General features: G+C 40.9%; 1 protein-coding gene across 2 annotated transcripts in view; it reads right to left on the minus strand.

Moving 5' to 3' along the window:
* PLD1 (phospholipase D1) overlaps window positions 1–22025 on the minus strand; it is a 499520-nt gene that overhangs the window by 137351 nt on the left and 340144 nt on the right. For both annotated transcript variants that reach the window (XM_078665562.1, XM_078665561.1), the window contains 2 exons: window positions 7231–7359; window positions 1637–1755 (listed from right to left, as the gene is read on the minus strand). In XM_078665562.1, coding sequence (XP_078521688.1) covers window positions 1637–1755; window positions 7231–7359 — 248 coding nt within the window. The remainder of the gene's footprint in view (window positions 1–1636; window positions 1756–7230; window positions 7360–22025) is intronic.

Here is a 22025-nt window from a genome sequence, read left to right on the forward strand (position 1 = left end):
GGTGTCATGCTTCATCATCGGCAGTCCTCGCTTTATAGAAACCGCGTTTGGTAGAGAGCGGGTCTACACCTGGAAACAGGGAGACACTTCTAAATTACTGAATAACCTTTGGGCCATCATTTACAATGTTCAATGTATCTGGATTTAATACATGGCTTCATAGTCCAGCAATGTTTATTTTTTATTTTTACGAATGATTCAGCACTGGGTGCCCCACGAGCATGCAGTTACCTAAGGGCGATGGAGGAGGCCCCCTTCCATCCGTGCTCAGGTTCCCAAGCAAGCAGCTCTAAGCACCAGCCCAAGAGGCTATCCCAGGCCAACCAGGTCTCCACGGCACTGCGGTATCATTACGGTTTAGGGGGGATTCTGACTTGGATGCATTCAGTCATAATCCCCTAGATGGTAGCTTGCCCCATTGGATGCTCAGCCAAGCGCAAATCCAGGAATGTTGTTTTTCATTAGCTACAATGAAAGAGGGCTCTGACAATTAACAATTACTTAGAATGCCAAAGAAAGAGATAATTTACAAATGCAGAATATTCAAGGTCATCAGTGGTTAAGATGTGCCAGCTAACAAATATGAAGATTTGAGATAAGTAATATTAAAGCATATTGCTAAACAACTTAAATATTGGCGAGATTGAGAAGGTATCGCCCATACTAGACTGGTGTCAGAAAGTTTGGTTTCTTTGAAGAGTTTGGGTATCTGCACTTTAAGGTCTCGTCATTAGCATGTATTACATGGTATAAATCCAAACAAATAACAGCGAAATGTAATTATCACCTGGGTTTTCAATAAATATAGTGCCCACAAAGCACACTGATATGCTATGAACATGTACATAGTGATGTACGGGAGTTCACCTTAACCCCTTGGGGGAGGTGGGGGGCCGCGCGGCGCCGACATGCTGGTAACGGAATCACTCCGTCACCAGCCATGGGTGGGCTGTGCTAATGACGGAGTGGTTCCATCACGGCCCCGCCCGCCTAATAGAACGCGCCACACAGGCGCAAAATAAACGGCTCGCAGTCGCGGCGGCCGGGCCCTGACGGAACCACTCCGTCATTAGCACAGCTCACCCGTGGCTGGTGACGGAGTGGTTCCGTCACCAGCATAGAAGGGGTTAAGGATCTATTTACGTCATCACATTGTATTGTTATGATTAGTAAAGTTTGTTCTGTCAACCTATATCAGTGTCAACCATTGAGTATTGGGATGTCAATGTCATATATATATATATTAGATATTTATACAAAGTAGAAAATCACAATGACAACTTCAGGCACTGTTTTAACAAATGTGCAAAAAAATTATGACTTTACATTGAGCTGTATTAAAAAGAATGGGCTATCTGTGTTCCGATGACGTGTGTCATCTTAGACGAATGGTGATTTTTGTTTTACGATTAATGGACTATAGTTTATTTGGATTTACTTTTCTTAAGAGGGTGAACAAATTGCATGAAATATTATTACACTGTTGAATGTGAATATAAACAAATTTAAATGTCTATAGCACTATCACATTCCCTTAGTCACAGGCGCTGCAACATATATTTGTTAGCATTTTTATACATAACCCTGTGAATTAGACAATAAATATCAGGCATTCAGCATGCCAGTGCTAAATTACCTTTGTGAAGTTCCAGCGTTGGATGAAGTGCCGGGCCACGTCACGCGCTGCTCTGCCATGCACAACAGAAGCAATGTCATGCCAGGGCATTCTGGGAGTGTTGTACCTGTCAATGAAATCTGCATCGCCGTGTGGCAATATGTTAGAATTATTCTCACAAGATTCCAAATATAATGGTTTTCAATAAACAAAAAATATATTTTTAGAGACTTATATATACTGCAACCGTCAAACAAATCAACAAGCTAAAATCGATTACTTGTACATAAATATTTACATATGCTGTTGTTTTGCTTCAGATGATTTACACCACTCACATAATTCAGTGCAATTAGGTGACAGGAGAAAGGGGAAAAATGAAAAAGAGCCATATTAAATCATAATGGAGAGGAGCAGAATCTAGATAGTGGTTGGATTACTGCTCTTTGCAGTGCCTGCTTGCAACCTTTTGCAGTCAGTACTTTACAGAGCCAATTTTAAAGTGTGGGTGGGTCAAAAGAACGAGGGGGAGGTGGGTTAATGTAGGGATAGCCAGATGCTGAGGAGAAAGATTTCCTCCATAAAAAGCATGTGGCTCAAAGTCATTAAGATGTGCTGTAGAAAGCTGCCATTATTACTGGTAATGAATAATATGGGAAAACATAAATAGCAAATATCATGGGCTGGTCGGTTTGTTTAATCAATCAAAAATGTGTTCCTTAAAAAAGAAATTAGTAAACAAAGCCTCAAAATAAGACCACTCATTAATTTCTTATTGATAAAAAGGGAATGTTTAGTATCACATTGTTTGCCATTGTTCGCCTAGAGGTGGGCTACAGCAAATTGTGGCAAGCCCATTATTAACAGCCAGTCATTGAGTGAAGAAACCACCGTCATCGCTTAAATAAGCACCCAAAGGGCGTTTAAAACTGAAAATGTTCTAGGCTTACCATGAACCACAGAATAGGTCTAAAGAATTGCAGAACAGGTATATAAAAATAAGAGCCCTGCCGGTCCAGCACCACCCAGTCTCCTGGCTCCAGAGCAGGCAGGATCCGGGTCATCGGCACATTTGAGCATTCAATGGTCGAAGGTCCAAAATAGGTCAGAGTCCCAGTCCTTCTTTGCAAATAGCGAGAGCACCAACCATCCCTTCTTACAGTCTAGAACCTTGTTTGGGAAATGCCACTAAAAAGTGCAAGATGCTTAAACACAATCTAGTCACAAAGAATTGTGTTTGAGAATTGGTGGTAGAGGTAGATAAAATTGCTGTTCTTTGGGGTACATGAGACACCCGTCACAACCAGTTGTAAGTGGCCCATATTTGCCCCAGAATAATGTGCCTCTTTTATAATGAATTGTATCCTTCACGGAGCAGAGCCAATGGATTGACAAAGCGCTATCTAAGTTGGTACGGTCCTTAATGACTTCCCTTGAGAACATTAAGTCCTCAGATAGCCAGATCTTTGCCCAAAGAAACAAAGGGGCAATATCTATTCGATCTTCAAGGTAGTTCAGCCCCAGCTCATGATGACAGAAAAGTGTGGGGGGCACTATTTGAGGTCGACAATAGTCTTTGTATGAATATATGTTCCAAGAACTGCAAGTGTCGGCTTTTTATGGTAACCCCAAACTCCTGCCCCATAAGATGCCACAAATAAGCATTTAGCTTTGTAGAGGGTAACCAATTCTGTCACCGGCTTGTGGTCTAACTTTCAGGCAAAGCGGAATAACCCCTCCACAACCTGACTAGTATGTTAAAGTTTTGCCGTAATAAGGGTTCCCAATTCATAGTGCTATTAAAAATGTTCCCTAGATATGTAAAGTTGGACAACTTATCAACAATCTTACCCCTTACAGCACATTTTCTTGTTTTAGTTTCTTTGGGGCCACACACCATATCATATGATTTAATAAAATGTACTTTTAGATCCAGTGCTGCCATAAAATCTGGACAAGCATTACGTGATTTTTGGAGGCTGTTAGCTGTCAAAGCCATTAGCAAGATGTCACCCGCATAAGATCACCACTGTATTCTTCTGCACTACCATCAGTACAGTTACCTCCTTACATGTTAATACCTCCTTACATCCCTACCTTATATATCCATATTAAACTTTTCTTGCACTGCTTTGCTTTCTAATATACATTGATAACTAGTTAATTCCATAACATTAATTATACAATCTTAACTATCGAAAATATAATGCACATAGCAATACAATTAACTATCAATTACATCATTGATAAAATTACCCATGACAAAATGCTTTGCATGTGGAACTTGGGGGGATGGCAAGTAACATTGTTTATATTGTCTGGCTATGAACTTTTATCCTACAAACTGGGGAATTTGCCTTATAAAGCATGTATGGCAGCCAAGGCTGAAGGACGCACAAAAAAACCATAACAGTTGTAGCACTCTGGAGGTTGTTTCCACCTTTACAACCAACATCACTTACCATCCTCCACAACAACTTTACGGGACTTATGTGGCCATCACCATCGATCTACTTTTTCTCCAGCTGTGCAGATCCTTCAAAAACAGTCCCAATGCTGCCCTTAACAGTAATCTGCGCGGTCAGAGCATTCTAGGACCCAATACTGACATCCAAACGTCCATGCAGTGCTTCAAAAACACTCTCCAGGTGACAGTATTCCATCAGGCACTAATGAAATCAGAAAGCTAAGCACAAGACGCTATCTGGAAACGGTTGGAATCACTCTATGCTTGAATATATACTTAAACTCTCGCTTCTAATGAAGCTTTACTGGCTGCTTAGCTGAACCTACTGGAAATAACTATATTCCACCGACTAGGACATACAGTCGGTCGCTTAGGCTTGAGGCCTTATGACCTAATACGGACAAATCATGCCAACCTCGGCTCATGATGTCTATTACTCTTGCAAGGCATATAACGCTTCATCATGTGCCCTGAAGAAGCCCATATTTGGGCAAAACACATTGGCTGTCTCAAACAAGACACATACTAGGAGTATTTGAAATAAAGTTACACAAAGACCAATGACTGCCTATTGTGTTTCCACTTTGTACATGTTACATTGCTCTACTTGTTACTAATTGATATTGCCTCTCATCCACATTCTATGCATGTTTCAATTTGTGTGCAAGGGGTGGCTGATCATTTGAGGTGAGCAATATCCTTACACCACATGATTGACCTAGGTAGTGCAGTCTCTCACAACCCGGAAGCTTTACCGTTTACTGAAACTAATGATATAAAAAGTATCTAGTTTTTAAGCAGCTTTATCTGATATGGCCATCTGGTCTAAATCACATGGTCGACTAGAGTACCATAAATGTTTAACCCCTCCCATGCTGGTGACGGAACCGCTCAGTCACCAGCCACGGACGCGCTGTGCTGATGACGGAGCGGTTCCATCACGGCCCGCTCGGCGCGCGTGCGCGGCGTGGATTCCACGCCTGCACTGGACGTTCTGTTGAGTGGGCGGGGCTGTGACGGAACTGCTCAGTCATCAGCACAGCGCCCCCGAGGCTCGTGACGGAGCGGTTCCGTCACGAGCATGGGAGCGCCGCGCGGCATCCCCCCACCCTCCGAGCGCTGCGGCGGAATTGCCTCCGCAGCGAAGAGGTTAAAGACTGAAGGTGAAATGTTTGACCAGGCAGAATATTGTGTACAAAAAGGCTGCAGGTGCATGCTTGACTCTGCACCTTGGTCCTACAGCGATCTTCCAATACAAAATTCCAAACTTCTCCAAGGGCTCTGACACATGTCCTAACCTCTGAAGTCCTTTTCTAATACAGAATTCCGTTTGGTTAAGTTTTACTTTTTCCTGAACCAAATTTTCTCCTATGTGGAATAACCCACTCGTTGAAACCATCAACATCAGCAGGCTAGCTAGGAGCAATAATGGCTCAGTTCTAATTTGTGGCTTACTCTCTATCAGATCTTTTTCAACCAGATGTCTGGACTTCACCACAGACATCCAGAAGACCTATATCATAGGCTGAAGCTTCGATTAGACACAGCATTCATTCTGGTCCTACTTAACTTCTTTTGCTAAGGGTTTTTTTCTAAAGGCCAAGGTAGACTTCTTCAGCAAGAGAAAACCTACCTTATTGTGAACTGGTGACAAGTATTAGCTTTCTCTCAGTCAACTTAGACAACTTAAAACGTTTTCCATTGTTTTTTTTTTTTTTTTTTTAAACTTTGCACTTTTCATTTGTGGTTTTCCCATTTGCTTTGAATAACATTTTAGTTTTTCCTCTAACTTTAATACCTGCGTTTTTTTAATGGAATATGCTCTGTGATTAAATGTTAGGAAATTAATTTTAGAAATGATGAATGTGAAGAATATAGGAATAGGACCAATACATTGTTAATCTTTCACTAAGCACTAAGTATTTGTTATTGTGTTAATATGTTTTCGTTGAGAAGATGTCTTTGTGAGTAAAGGCTCACGAGACACTGAAGCTTGTGTGAAATGAATAGGTCTATAAATTGCTGCTCAACAATCTGACACCTACTTCTAGAGAAAAAAGCCCAGGGGTTCTCCTTCAGAAGTAAATACAATAAATACCACTGATATTGTTAACTAAACTTTTAGTTTTTTTGGAAGTAGTCCATATAGTCCCTGTAGTGGAATTGAGAACAGTAAGCTGCAAGGTTTAAATAGTTCTAGGTGGCAGACATCTAACCCAGTGAGTAACCCTAGGTTAGCCTTTTGTGAACATTCTTCTTTGTTTGATATTTGCAGCAACTGGTATTACCGCCCACTTTTTTACTATTTCCCTCACCCACACTGCCGCTGTTCCCTACACAATTCTTGTGGTATTCAGTTAGGTCATCATTTCACTTTATCGTGTCTTCCTAATACAGTAAATCATCGTTTTCCCTTAGGTAATATCCCGATGTGCAAAAAGCATCCTTTGATGAAACCATCATCAAAAGGAGACTGATATACAAAAGGTTGGTTGCAGCACAATTTGCACCTTGCATGGTGACTAGTCTCTCCATTTACCATGCAAGGCATACTCAAACAATTGCACTACATGAGAAAGTGCTAAAATGCCCAAAAATATTAATAAGACAGGAGTAGAACTACAAGTTCCTGGGGAAAAATACTGAATGATGGGAGAGGGATGGAAGGAACAGCAGACCATGATCCTAATATTTATGATGTACAATGTACACAACCAGTGGCACTTTGTTGATGAGATCTTGGGGAGCGTATTCAGTGGAGCATGGGACCACTGTCTGAGACACCTAATATCTGCAGACTGCTAAATCCAAGTGTAAGTTGACAAGTTGTGAGAGCATTCACTTTGTACTACTATTTCATGGTTTGCAACTGAAAACAATACTGCAAAGTCGTCTAGCATTCCCTCGTGAATTGCTAAGGGGAACAACACCCCTTGACTACCCTTTTCAATTTACAAGGGATCACAGTGCTTCTATTGTAATTTGTAATACCCATTTGAAAACGTAATGCTTTTTTGTGCATTGAGGATAACAACTTCTGCACTGATTTTGTGGATACAAAGACTTGTGCATGAGCGGCACTTAGGTTTCAATTAATGATTTGTATTGCTCTGCAGGAAGCTGTCTTACAGATAAAAGATGTCCTTACCATCAAAAGGTTTGTCCAATTGAATCCAGTCTTTGTAGACAAAGTTGCAATAGTCCTTGCCATGCCAAAAACGGGTTTCCCCTAACAGCTCTCCAACACCAGTCTGCAGGCTGCGAATAGATCCCCTATCTACAAACAGGTATGAAAGGGACACAAAATAAGGAAGGATAAATAGTCGAATATTATAAGTGAAAATGCGCTGTTTCTATTTTACTTTTTGGCAATACAGAAAGACAAGGTGGTATCATGCAGTAAATAAAAGAAAAAACATTGATGATACAAGTGATGCAGTATCTACCGTAGACCTCGACTCACAGTGTACACAATTAGGTTTATTTACAGTCATGAGGCAGTAAGTAGTCTATATGTATTTATTAGAAAACCTCCATTTACAAAATGCTTCGACAGTGTACAATATTTGTGCAGTCTATAAAGCTTAACTTAAATAATTTGCATTTGATTTTACCAAGCAGGGTAGACAAAGTAACCAGTCTTCAGATTTTGCTGGAAAAAAAAAACCTAAAACAAATTATGAATTAATCTTGAGCCGCTAATAATGGTCTTGGAACACGACAGAGGGCAGATCATCAGAACACTGTGGCCATCAAATATGCTCCATAGTTCTTTATTGAGGCATCTACATGCCTGAAGGGTTCTCTGACAATCTATTACACATTGACAAAGTAAAAAGGACAACCAAAAGTTACTGATGTGTATGGTGCTGTAGGATAAGACATATCAAAGTCTGATTGTAGGTAGAAACTTCGAATATGACCAATAGGATGGACACAAAACAGGCCTTCAAGCTATTTTGGAAGTAAAATGGAAGTAAAATGGACTGGAGATGTACGTCGATTCCGTTTTGCGGGTCAGAAAGTACGATTTTTTGCATCTTCCAAAATGGAACGTACTAATGTGTCTCAGACACATTTAGTGATTCCCAATGGTGTTGCAAATGACATCCCTCATCAATATTCATGAGGCAGGTCGCATTTTGTGACCCATTGGGAATGGCCTACTATCACAGGGATGGTGGCCTGCTGGGGACAGCAAACCACCAGGTCTGTGTTTGCTTTGCAAATAAAGCACCATTATTTAAAATGCAGCCCGTTTTCCTCAAAGGAAAACGGGATGCTTTTAAAAGTGAAACTTGAAAAGGTTTCCTTTCATTTTTTAAGGGCTGGCAGTGGGAACACTGCCTGCTCTTACAAAATATTTTCGCTGCCAAAAACAAAGGGGAAGGGGTCCTTTGGGGACATCTTCCCATTTATGAATGGCTTACCATCTATTTGAAATTGGTGACAACTGTGATTGCCTTAAACAATTGTACATCCCCCTGAGACTCGCTATTAGGACTGGATGCCCTTGGCATGCCCCTTCCTAATAGTGACTCGAAAACCTTATTTCACGAGCCGGTAATAGGTTTCTGACTCGCAAAATAGGGTTTACACTTGCTACAACCCTTTTTAGCAGTTGCAAACAGCCTGATTTTTCATTTGTGACTGCTAAAAATGGTGGTACATTTGACCTCAAATACAATGATGGAGTCCATCAAGTAATTTAATATCTGGTAAGTAAGGTAGGGAGTATTAAGAGGGTAGAAACAAGGGTCACCGACACCCAGGTATTGGATGTGCGAAAAACTGCACTAAATTCAAGCAAAATACATTCCATTAGTCTCCTCGTATTAATGTGTTAAAATACAGAAAAATACGAGCTTCCATAATATTGAATAAAATACTAGTACCTTAAAACAGCAAAGGAGCTGTTTTTTAAACATGCCGCTGCTCATTATGAAAACATTGAACTTTTGTAACCAGCTGTGAGAGGGTATGCCTTGCTAAAATCAGTGCAGGGTATGGTGAACGAATTCTCTATCCTCACAAGCACCAGCAACAGGTTTTTAGTAACTCAATTAAGATTTAATCAGTTCCAGTATCTCCTGGCGTCCCCATCTGGCTTTATTCCTTCAAAGTCAGAGGGCCCTGTGGCTTCAACGCTAGGTCCCCACAGGACACCCTAAACTTTGTCCTCCTATGTAAATATTTTAGCTACCCCAGGAGACAGATTCTCCAACCCTTTTTAGAATCTATGAAGTTTAGACAAGACTGTGTAGCACTCATCTACTTGCAGCTTTTGCCTTATGACCATACTTTTTTGTCATCACAAACTTGTTGAGGGCTGCTATTAGATCAAGACACTTGGTTGGATCTTGCTTCTTTGCACTGTGTTTTTAATCAATTACAATTGTAATGATGTTTTTTCCACCATGCTTAAAAAAAATCTTTAATGGTTGTGATCACATCCGAATAAATATTTATTGATTATTAAGTGTGAAACAATGCATATATTCAAAATTTTAGGTAAAGAAATATTGCATTGGTAAAACAGAGGAAGCGTTTAATTTTTAAATACAAATTACAAATAAAAACGTAGCGGTGATATTAGGATGGTTTGAGAGTTAAGGTTAACATAAAGATTAGGATTAGGGTAAGAGTGAGGGTTAGAATTAAGCTGGAAGTCATATTGTTTTAATTATATGTGCAGTTTCTTAAAGTAAATAAATTACAAAGTCCCTTTACAGATATACAAATTTTATATAAAAAGGATTTCAGGTTTGTTAATTATTTGTAAATCTAAAATCATAAGGAAGGGGTTATTTATCGGAAGAACAGAAATGTCAAAATATGATGAAGCGCTCTTCATATTATATGGACAATGATATAGCAAATTCATGGTGTATATCAATCAACAGATAATAGAGACATGGACCAAAGAGAAAGATATAGGATCTCTTCAGAACGAAAATCATGCAGCAAACTCTTAAGAGTCTGGTTATAGTCCCAGCAAACTAGAGTATCAAGTCAGACGGAGTCATTCTGTAATTCTTAGATAATTAGTTGACAATGAATGTAAAATAAAATAAAGCATCTTTAAAGAGCCCTAAAAATATAATATCATAATTAAATGAAAACTATGAAAAAATCATAGGAAGTCATAATGACCATGGTAAGAAAAATGATTCTCGATTGAAAATTGGGGAAAATTCTGCAGGGGACAGATGTAAAAAGAAATGCTTTTGCTATCTTATACCTGCCAATCCTGGCGAAGACGAAGAGAGCGTGGTATACACCACGAGAAGAGAACTACTGATTAAGAAAAATAAAATACCACTGGAAAGACTGGTATGTGTATCCACGTTTGGCCCACATGCTCACAAATTCCGGAAGATCATCTTAAGCAACTGGCACCTGCTTACCAACCTTGTATGCACCATAGAAAGACCACTCTTTGTCATGAAAAATTATACGTGCAGACCTCAGGAACTGTAAAACCACGACAGATTTAAGATCTCTATGGAATTTGACCCTAGTAGAGGGACACCACAAATGTGGCACCTGTTCAGTATGTGACAATACTGAAGAGGGTAGTCAATTCATATACGATTCCATCAAATGGGTACACAAAGAATTTACAAACTGCAAAACCAAAAATGTTGTGTACGCCATCAAATGTCCGTGCCCGAAGCTATATATCGGCAAAACCATACAACAAATCAACCAAAGGATCGTCCAACACAGATCACGGATCAAGCAAAAAGTTATATCAGCACCAATAGTACCACATTTCATTGAGAAACACCATTCTGAAAAATAATTTACTTGGACAGTCTTGTCAGGAATCAAAGCGCCAAAAAAGAGAAGCATACCTTATTATCAAATATAACTATGTCGCAAATGGTTTAAATGAGATGACAGAACTTCAACAGATTTTGCGCTGAGTACCCAGTGAAGTACTTCTTTAAACTGCGGTATAGAAAGTATCATCATTACATTTCACCAAACCAGATTGGATTGCATTTATACATATACTCATTTTAGCAAAATGGTCAAAAACCACAAATCCCAGAATCCACCTAAAAAGAATCTCAATGCACTTCCTGTGCAACAGGATATAGAACCGGCCGATCATCATGACCGATTCTTGCTCAATTTTTTGGCGAGAAGACTGGAACACACTTCGGCCTTATAAGATAGCCCTAAAGTAAGTAAATGATTTTGTCATATGAATCTCTAATAACTAAGGTCGTAATGTTCAAACTACACGTAGCAACTGAAAAGTGTAATTCTTTCAGAAACCCAACGCGTCTGGCCGAGAGTTGCTGATCTGAATTCAATTAACTTTCCGACTTCATATGCCAGTAAGTGCATCCTCCGTTTCATAGCTTTTCATTCATGAACATACAGGGGTCATTGATAGGATAAAGTGTCCATTATTTCTTTCTTTGCAGTCTGTGGGGCAAACTGCCGATATTCAACATTGCTTAAGAATGACTTGAGCAATATAAACAACGAAAGGAATTAACCTGTCCACATTCCTTGGCCTAAAACAACCGTAAGTGGAACGCCAAAATATATTTTATCTAATGAAACAAACAGCAACATAAGCAGGCTTACTAATTGAAAGTGCCTTGCTTTTCAGGTCCTGAAAACTGAAATATAGGAATAACATCTGCAGCACGATATGTGCATACATGCCAACATTTTAGGGCAGGGACGTGGGAGATTTAAAGTAAAAAATCGGGAGAATGAAAATTCCCCATTGACTTCTATTGTTGAAAATACAATTTCAGGCGGGAGACAGCTAAAAGAAAGTCATTTTTGGCTTGAAAAATCGGTAGTCTCCCGCCTGAATCGGGTCTGTTGGCATGTATGTATGTGCAACAACTTCACACTCAGGTATTATGAAAACTACTAAACAGGTGAATTTACACAACAAGAGGGATGCTAAGTTTCAGATAATTAATTTTAATTTATAGGTTACACCGTGCCTAGCCCTGATGAAAATCCCGTAAATACTAAACCGGGATTGGAAATGCGTCGGCATTTCCTGTATTTTGCCACAAAGGGTTTTCAGAAAATTCTAGATCCCTGGAGAGGGCGCATGATGTAAAGAGCACCCCACAGAGTAGTATTTCCCCCGTGTGGCTGCAGTTCCCATAAATACGCCAAGTCAAAGGGCTTCTTTGGAATTGCATTGTATTACAAGTCGAACCAGATGACATTTGACAGCACATTTGAACTGTGATGTTAATTCATTTTTCCCCCCATCACTTTGTATCCTTTTACGTATTTCACATGTATTGTAGGTGTGATGTATTCAACTCTGGCATGAGAGAAATGTTTATAAATATTGTGTGGAACATGTTAAGAACTGTGATTTATACACTAAAAACATATGTACTTAATAGTCTTTGTTTGTTTTGACCGCCAAAATAAATAGCAGTACATAAACCAAAAGTCAGGTTGTCTGCCCTCTTCTTCACATGTTGTCTATACGTCCAGGTCTGGCTTCTGTTGGACGATAACCCCCCTAGGTTTCCTCGGCTATAGAAAGAGGCATCTAGTTGAGGTCAATTTAGAACTTTTTGGCATTGTTTGGATGAAAAAAGATCTTGATTGAAATTGAAAGTGTGGAGAAATGCCTTCTAGACATTAATTTGGTGTCCATATACTTCAAGTTTCAAAACACCACTAGAAACCTATTGTGAATATTATGACACTGCACACATATTAATGATTCATTAGACAACTGCTAATATATAGAACAAGTCACGGAACACCACTGAACTCACTGACCACAAAACAAAACACCCAACATCTGACATCATCTTCCTTGACTCACCATCATTACATTGAGTGAGCTCTTTTTCAGATATGCTCAACTGATAGCACATCTTCATATGGAAATTTAAGCCATGGAGGGCATTCGAATGCCTGACGTAAGAGATTTCATAGCCTGTAGAAAGTGCAAATGCTTTTTAACAGCTCACATATGTCATCAATAATGTTTCCATATTTTTAAAGCATATACCTGCAAATAAGCTGGTAGAGGACTGGGCTTCAATCCTTTACAATCTCAGGTTCTATAAATTTACAGTATATTTCCAACACTATGATTGATACTTTACGAATAGCCAATGTAGCAATCTGTTTGTAATTGTAGGCTTAATCTTCATAACCCAGGCATGGTTGTAATGCATTTTGAATATGAAATTGGATATTGCTCTGCTGCATGATTTACCTGAGCTACGCCATCTCCCGAACAGCATGACACAGAAGACTGGATACACAAATCAGGATGATGTCCCATAAAGAACTGATTTTTAGGCTGTTCCATCTTTATAACTTGGCCACTTCTTACATAATAGATTGATTCTAACAGTAGGTCTGGGTGCAATAATGAGAATTTTCCTCTAAGGATTTGAATTTCCTTTGAAGAAAAGAACTACTATGTTTAGTTAGTCTAGTAATAGCCCTCTACACATTTTCCTACGTATGTGGTGTCACAGGAATCTCTTTCCCCATCTATTTTGAAAGTGTGAGTTTGACACTAAGGGCCCCATTAGGATGTCGGGCGGGCGGATCGCCACCGCCATGCGCCACCCCCATGCGCATGGTGCCTGTCACGTTGTGCATTGAAGTGCACAATGTGCATTTTTAGCATAGCTTTCAGCACCGCTCGCCGCAAAGATAAAAATGCAGAATGCGCCCACCAGTGTGACGAGCGCATCATAATGTCCCCCACGGGACCGCCGCCCTTATGGCAGGAGGTCCCATTTTACGTCGGTCCGCCCACCATCCTCATGGGCCTTTTAGTTCCGTTCATCCTATAAATATGCCATCACATCCCAGAAAGATTACAATTAATGACTTATCTACTTCTACCTATCCCTTAATTAAACACATCTTGCATGACCACAGATAGAGAATGAATAGCCTTATGTTGGTACCACTTATGCAGAATAAATACAGAGTTAGTTTACAATCTCCTTCATCGCATCATTCTTTATCATCAAAAGCACAGATATCTTGATAAACTACACAACTTGCTATTCATGTTAACTTGAATTTAAATCTAAGGATATGTTGTACAGATAAGCTATGAACTTCATCCCTACCAAAACTATGCCCAACAATTTCTTAAAGCAGAGGAGCAGTAGTGGCAATGTCACAAGCAGACTGTGATTTGGACCAGCCCACTTAGGAGCTCATAATGAGTGACTACTTTATTTTTTATTTATTTTATTTATTTTAAGAGCTTTATATAGCGCTGGCTAGACCCGAAGGTATCAGAGCGCTTTACATTAGGTTCCACAGTGTAACAGAAAATGATAACAATTACACATTATGTAAAAATATAAGCAATACATTGAGAGAGGAGAGAAGGAGAGACATAAATAGAGGGAGGATGCGGGAAGAGAAGACAGGAGAGACAAAAGACCGACTGGGTAGGTGACGTCCAAGGAGGGAATCCCCGGCCCGTGTCCCTTTTAGCTAAACCAGGTAGCTCCATCGGGCATCAGACAAAAAAGCTAGGTCTCAATTGACGAGGGAAAATCCACAGATAAACAGAGTGGGGACTAAGGGCCAGTAGAGGTGAGGGCAAAGGTCAGTAGCTGGAAAGTGGAGAAGAGCGGAGAGGGGTAGTGGGTAGGAGGAGGAGGGAGATAAGGTCGGGAGAGACGCAGGAGGGTTTTCCCAAAGACCGGCTGGGTAGGTGATGGTCAAGGAGGGAATCCATAACCCATTCTCCCCTTTAGCTCGTGAGGTAGCTCCACCGGGCATCAGTCAAAAAGGCTAGGTCTCAGCTGGCAATGGAAAGGTTTCACAGTAAAGGTCCTGGTGGGTGAGCGGGAGTAGGGTCGAGTGAGGGCTGGTCGAGGTCCGAACGAAGGCCAATAATTTTAGACCTGGGGAAGAAAGAGTATCATGGAGGGTCTCACTGAGGTGGCCAACTTGAAATCCAGCAGGTGGGACGAGTCCTTGGGGGTTAGAAATTCAGTCTGCCCCCTGCTGGAATCGGCACAGTGCTTAATTTGAGCAGGCGATTGCTAGTGGGTGCCACCAGCACTTATTTTTGGGTACCAACAGTGCTTTAAATGGGCTGGTATTGTCTGGAACAGAACACCTGCACTTCTATTTCTCTATTTAAAGCACTGGGCACCACCACTTATTTTTCCTCATCAGACATTTTCCAAGAGCAAGAGAGAGAAAAACACACAAAACGGAAAGACAGAGGAGAGAAAGACGGGTAATCCATCACCAAGGGAGAAAGCAGAAACCTGTATGAGTGAGATAAAAGGACAGAGTGTGTCTGGTAGCTAATTAAAGATGTGGTGGCTAATCAAAGAACCAGCCATGTCCGCATGCCACGTGTCCACACAGGAAACTACCAGGTCCAGCATGAAGGCCCTCACCCAGCAACCCAGTCGGTGTCACTGACCTGGGTTTTCCCACTCCGGAGTTCCCAGAAACCCTGCTATTTTATCTCTGTGGAAGAATAAATAATAGCCCATTTCCTGGGCTACTCATAATAAGGGCATCAATTCAGGCTGTAACAACCTTAGGGCAAAGGAGGGTCAAATTTAGCAACAGGTTGGACATAATTATGGGGCAAGAAAAGTAAATTATGCAACAGAACATAGCTCAATTAGTGATGGTTTTCGTCATTTCATCACCAATCAGTACTGCCTGGGCAAAGTTAAAACTCATTAGTTCCAAGTCAAACACAGGATTAAAGCAGTCAGCAACTGAAAGGTAATCCGTTAATCTTTGCAAAGGGTCTAACATCTGCAGAACCACATTTTGGAACTGCAATTGAAATTTTTTAGTAACTTTGAATCTACTGGTGATAAAAACAAAACGGTTTTGGGTGAAATCTACAAATGGTGCAGCAAATGGTGGATTATGCAAAAAAACAAAAAGCAAAAAAAAAAATCACAAATGTTGTGGCCTGCAAAATTGCTTAGTTCTAGAGGCCCTGGGTACTCCCTTAAAATTCTTCAGAATGGAGCTGTGAGTGATGGTATCTGAAGCCTCATGACCTGATCCCTATAAATACTGAACATACCATGCAGGATGAGGATTGAGCATCTGGCAACTTACGAGCAGTGCCTTCCAACCACGATGCAAGGAGCAGAATCGATGTTGCAATGGAGCAGCGTCTTTGGTGATACCAGGGAGGCAGTGTGAAGTGAGGCAGTGCAGAGTGCAGTGCCCACAGGTCATGGTGCAAGCAGCAGCTCAGTGGCGATGTTGTCAGTGAGACCAGGGTTGCAGTGCAAAGTGTGGCAATGCCCTCTCCGGTTCCTTCAGGACACAGTCAGCAGCAGTGTCCTTGGTGGCGTCTGGTTGCTTTTTCTTCTGTTGCAGCCCAAAACACACAGTTCCCAGTGCTGGTAACAGATGAACTTGAAGTCTTCGCTGTTACTGAGACTTCTTGAAAAGGGGGCAGGCTCTACCTCAAACCCTTGGAGAAACTCACACAAAGAAGTTGTAGAAAGTTCAGTCTAGCCCTTTCAATGCCCAAGACAGAAGCAGCCACTCCAGGCCAACACAGCAAAGCACACATCAAAGTGGTAGTTCCTCCTCAAAGCTTCTCCAGGTCTTCTTCTTGGTCACAAAAGAGTTCTCTCTGAAGTCTTTTCTATCCCTGAGACTTCCAACAGGAGGCAAGCTCTACTTGAAAACTCTAATAGCAGGATGATGAAAGTACACTTCAGGCCATTCCGTGCCCAAGACAGAAGCAACAAGCAGCAGGACAACACATCAGAGCATGCAGCAAAGTTGTAGTTCCTCCTGACAGCTTTTCCAGCCCTTCTTCCTGGCAGGTTCCTTAGTGTAGCAGTAATCTAAAATACTGGGGTCTGGGCCCCAATATTTATACAGCAGATTCCTTTGTTCTCTTGGTGCAGAGAGGCCCTGTGCTCAGACAAAACCAGTGCTGTCCTCTCTGGTCCAGCTTCCCGGCAGGAGGTGGAGACAGCATTGTCCAAGACAGGCAGTCTATTCAGGTGCAATGGAAATCTCCTCCCACCACTCTAAATGCAGACCAGGCATATTCAGGTGCTAGTGAAAACTCCTCCCACTACTCTGAAAGCAGCCCAGGTCTATTCAGCCCAGCCCTGACTCATTCACCTTTTACCTTCCAACTCCTACTTGCTACAATACATCACCCAGCGCTCATACATCTACCCAGACACTCATTGCGCGCTTCACCCAACACACGGACAACGCTGGTGCTTGTAGGGTAATCGCTACTGGATGCTAGCCCCGCACATTTCTCTATGTAGCCTAATGGGGAGCCACGGCCAACGGCCAGTGAGTCAAGTGAGCCGCTGGTCTAAAAAGTTTGGGAACCAGTGCTCTAAACATATAATAAATTAAAGACAAAACAATTTTATTTCTCAAAAAAGACAATATAAATTTAGAAAAGAATATATAAATAAACGCTACTCAAGCTTCATCATGTATTACAATTACATTTGAAAATATCATTTAATTTATTACAAATGTTAACGGGAAACGTAACATTTTTGGTTGAATAATTACATTAATTCATATCTATCTTAATCCATATAATACACAATGGACTTTGCAATAATAGTCCATAAAATTAAAGGCAAGATCCATGTTCAATAAAAATAGCCCAAAACTAAAATAATGAATCTACTTTGGAATAAATCCTTCCAAATTGGCAGTAGACAGTATAAATGCTGTTGACTCATGTATTACACTTTATTTTGTAACCTTGATCTTCAGGACTACTTATCTTGATAATTCATTAAGAGGAAACTTTCAGACATTATCAAATATATAGTTCAAGATTAGGGTAAGAGATTAATTAATTAGCACATGAATTTGAAGAACAAATCAAAAAGAACATTCAATTGTACAAATTTACAAAATGTAGAACTGTGTAACAAAAAATCAAACTTTTAAGACAATATGTTGGTCTAATGATTGACTATATTCTTAATTGGTTATCTATGGGCTAGATGTAGAACCCGTTTTTGCATGCGCAAACAGGTTTGCGAACCTGTTTGCGCATGGAAAAACCAACTGGTACATGTACATAGCCTATTTAGCAAGTCACAATTTTTGCAAACTCGCTAAATAGGTTTTGCGACTCGCTATTTGGAAGGGGCATTCCCTTACAAATAGCGAGTCACAAACACTCGCAATTTCCACCTACTTAAAGTAGGTGGTAATGCATTTGCAAATGTGAAGGGGTCCCCTTCGCATGCAAAATTATTTTTTGAGGACAGGAAGTGGTCCCAGTGATGTTTTTAAGGAAAACTGCTTTATTTAAAAGCAGTGGCAGACATGGTGGTCTGCTGAGCCCAGCAGGCCACCATTCCTGGGAGGGCAAGCCATTCCCAATGGGCTCGCAAATTGTGTGAGGCCCATTAAGAATAATGAGACTTGCAATTTGCGACCCCATGAATGAAGTGGTCGTACATCTGGCCCTATGTCTGATGGTCTCCAGCTGGCATCATTGAAGGTAGATCAAGAAACTAACAGACAGAAAACATACAAGATAAAGAAGCAGGATTCTTACAGAACTATAAGGCATAGCTGTCCAGGGGTTAAAGCTTGATCTCGTGTTTGTGAGGGATCTGGTGTACTCAGTCTCCATTGTGTATCAGGGATTAACGTGGGTATGAATTAATTTTTCAACCAACAATGTTACATTTTTGCAGTTAACTCTTGTGATAAAAGTAACACTTTTTGTAACTAAATTGCAATGCATCATTGTAGAAAAGTACGATTTGTTTTTATGGTTACCCCCACTTTTTGCCTGGTGCTATTCTGTTTTGACTAGTCGGATTAGGCTCCTGCTATTCAGGACCCCAGTCTCCGTGCTGTCTCCCCTAAATTGTTATGGTAATTACTTAGGTACATCCCAGATTGGACACTGGTGTAACCTTACAAATCCCTAGTATATGGCACTAGGGTAACCAGGTCATAGGTACATCAGGAGTCCCCCATGTACTATGCCACCTATGGGAGATCACTACATTTGTAACTACAGGCCTGCCACTGCAGCCTGTGTAAGCTGGTGCTAGCACCACTTACGAAAGATAATAGTTTCCCTATATCTAGGGTCACCGCACTTAAAACCTATCAGTCACCCCTAAATGCAGGCCAATCCAATTCTGAAGGCAGGGTGCCTGGTTCCAAGTGTGAGGGTGCCCCTGCATGAGTGTAGTGTAGTTCCTATTATCCCAATAGGCTCTGCGCATTGGAATAATACCTCCAATAGTATAGACCTAGACCAGACGTTAACTAGGTCTTCTAATGTCGATATTAGACTTAAAGTTTTGGGTTTGCCAGCTAGCTCAGAGTTCACTAGAAACTTTCTCGAATAGACAAGGAGGAATTGAACCTCCCTGGATAGACAAGAAGGGATTTAGTTTCTGACAACCATAGAACATGACAACTTTGCTCTCCCCTAATCAAGAGTGTATCTCTAGAGTCGTGTGAAAACAAAAGACAACTTATTTTACTCAGTCAGTACGTGCATTCTTAGTTTCACCAGATTGTAGAGAAAAGGAAGAGACGGGCGTGTTCAATAAAAGATGTTATTTATTGATCAGTCTCTTTTCTCGTACAAGAGAAATGAATCGATATTATTGCAATACTTATGGTTAAGTAAAGTGCATACAATAAAAGCAAAAGTATAAAATAATACTGTAAAAACATTTATATGGTTTCTAAGCCATATAGTGGTTTAAAATGGATAAAATAGATACATACATATAAACATTTGACTAATCGTACTCAACTGGTGCTTCTAACCACGCCTACCCCAGTGTACCTGACCTAAGCCTAATACGTGGGCGGGGATAGAAAGTAGCAGTCTAAGTTAAGTTTGTTTTGCCAAGTGACTGATTCAAGAATTCTCTGCAAGGGGTTATTCAGTTCCGTACCTGAGGTCTAGGATGGTTGAGGGATAGTATCTCTCGTCTGAGGTCTCGATATTCCAAGCTGCCTGCGAGGGCTGCTCGAAGCGCCGGAGCTGGATTTCTCGGCAGGAGAAAGCAGCGTCTCGTTCTCAGCGCGTCAGGAAGGCGGGGCAGCGCCGGGGGCTTCACTCTCTGCTGGGCTTCGGCAAGTCTCGCTGCTCCGATCTCGTCACCACCGCGTGGGTTTGCTTAAGGCAATATCGGTAATATTTATACCTGTAAGGTGCCGAGATTGACGTAAGGATGGACATAGATACGTCAATAAGGATGTCATACGAGCTGGTCGTTAGCGCATTCTTTTACTGAAGTTCTCGGTGAAATCAAAACAATGGCCGCAGGGTTCTTCCCAGGTTGTCATAGGTTTGATTTGTTTTGAGAACTCCGTATGCCTTATCAGGGGCTGGAGGAATATTGCTTGCCTAATTAGATGGCAAGCGTTATGACCTAATCAGATAACGCGCTCCTGTGCCGTGGTCTGGCGTAATCAGATAACGGTTTCTGCATCATGGGATGGCTGCTAGTTAACTCGTTAACCAGAATAGGGTCAGGAATAGGGGGATCGATACAGAACCTATAGGAATACATCACACCCACTCCACGCTAACTATGGCCATATTTACGAATCTAGGCATAGTAAAACATACTGTAGAGTATCGTGTATACCTTACCACCCCAAAATACACATAATGCATTTTGAAATTATGTAACATACGGGGAAAAAATAGTCACATGTACTATATGCATTTAAGCAGTAGACTAATGCTAAATTAATCACGCATGTATATATTATTAGTAATCGAATATGAGAATTACACATGAAATGGCTCTTAATACAGAAGAAAAGTTCGCGACCACTTCATCACAGTTCAAAAAATATTTATAAACATACCAGCGGGCAGCTAATGTCTATGAAGTTTCTAAAAATAGAAATTAGTTCTCTAAGAATAGAAGAAAAGTGTCCCGTAAAAAAAAAATATTTTGGGGCGGCTAAAAAAATTGCTGTCCGTGGACTGGAGGAAAAGTCGATCTTGCTACTTTATTATTAAAGTTGAAGGCCAAATTCAAGGTGTCGGGAACGCCGTGTGCTAGCCTGTTCAAGAGTCATTATTTCTGCTCTGGTGAGAACATCATATCGTTGAGACTGCTGAAAAAGCTGTCAACAGCTTCCTGTGAGAGTTCCACTAACTCGGAAAAAGATGTAACCATGCATTCATGTGCATGATTGTCTCCATTGACGTTTTGATTAGTATTGCTGACAGAAGGTTGTACCTGATCGATGCTGCTTTCATCTTGATCTTCACTACCCCTTAATCGTAGTGGTGAAGTTTCCACGAATGCCGTCACCAGGATTGGCAGCCGTTGAGGGCAGCACAATGCATGAGCCTTTACCGGACCCAACAATGTTTCTGCATCCATTGGCGCATCCGATTGTAGCGTCAGACAGGTGTCCAACACGCATTCTTCTCCGCACAGCATGCACCTTAATACAGGTAAAACACATCTTTGCCATATCGGCCGAAATGAAAGATACCAAGTCATGTTCAGGTCTCTATGCCGGGTTAGTCCCAGGATTTTTGATATCCGGTCCCGGTATCCAATGGCTCGGATTGTTTCTTCCCTTGTCGCAGGTGTTTTGTCTGTGACATGGTTTGCCATAACGAAATATAAGGACTAAGAATAGGATTCCTGCAATTTGTCCCAGAATGAGGGGAACTCCTCCAAAAATCGAATGGACGAAGTCTGGAAAAATACCCAGTATGGCTTTGAATGGTGTTAATGCCATCGAAAATACTGTCTTAAATACATTTGAGACTCCACTGGTATCAGAAATATTTAAGATTTCATTCAGGATTTCTGCGAAATGTATGGGGGAATTAGTTGATAACAATGAGTGAATCTCTGCAGTCGTCCTTGCGACTAGGAGATCATACGTTTCTTTTGATGACGTGAGCCTGGTCGGCGTCTGAAGAAGCACTGTTTTCAT

Source organism: Lissotriton helveticus, chromosome 11, assembly GCF_964261635.1.
Source record: "Lissotriton helveticus chromosome 11, aLisHel1.1, whole genome shotgun sequence".
Taxonomy (NCBI): Eukaryota; Metazoa; Chordata; class Amphibia; order Caudata; family Salamandridae; genus Lissotriton; species Lissotriton helveticus.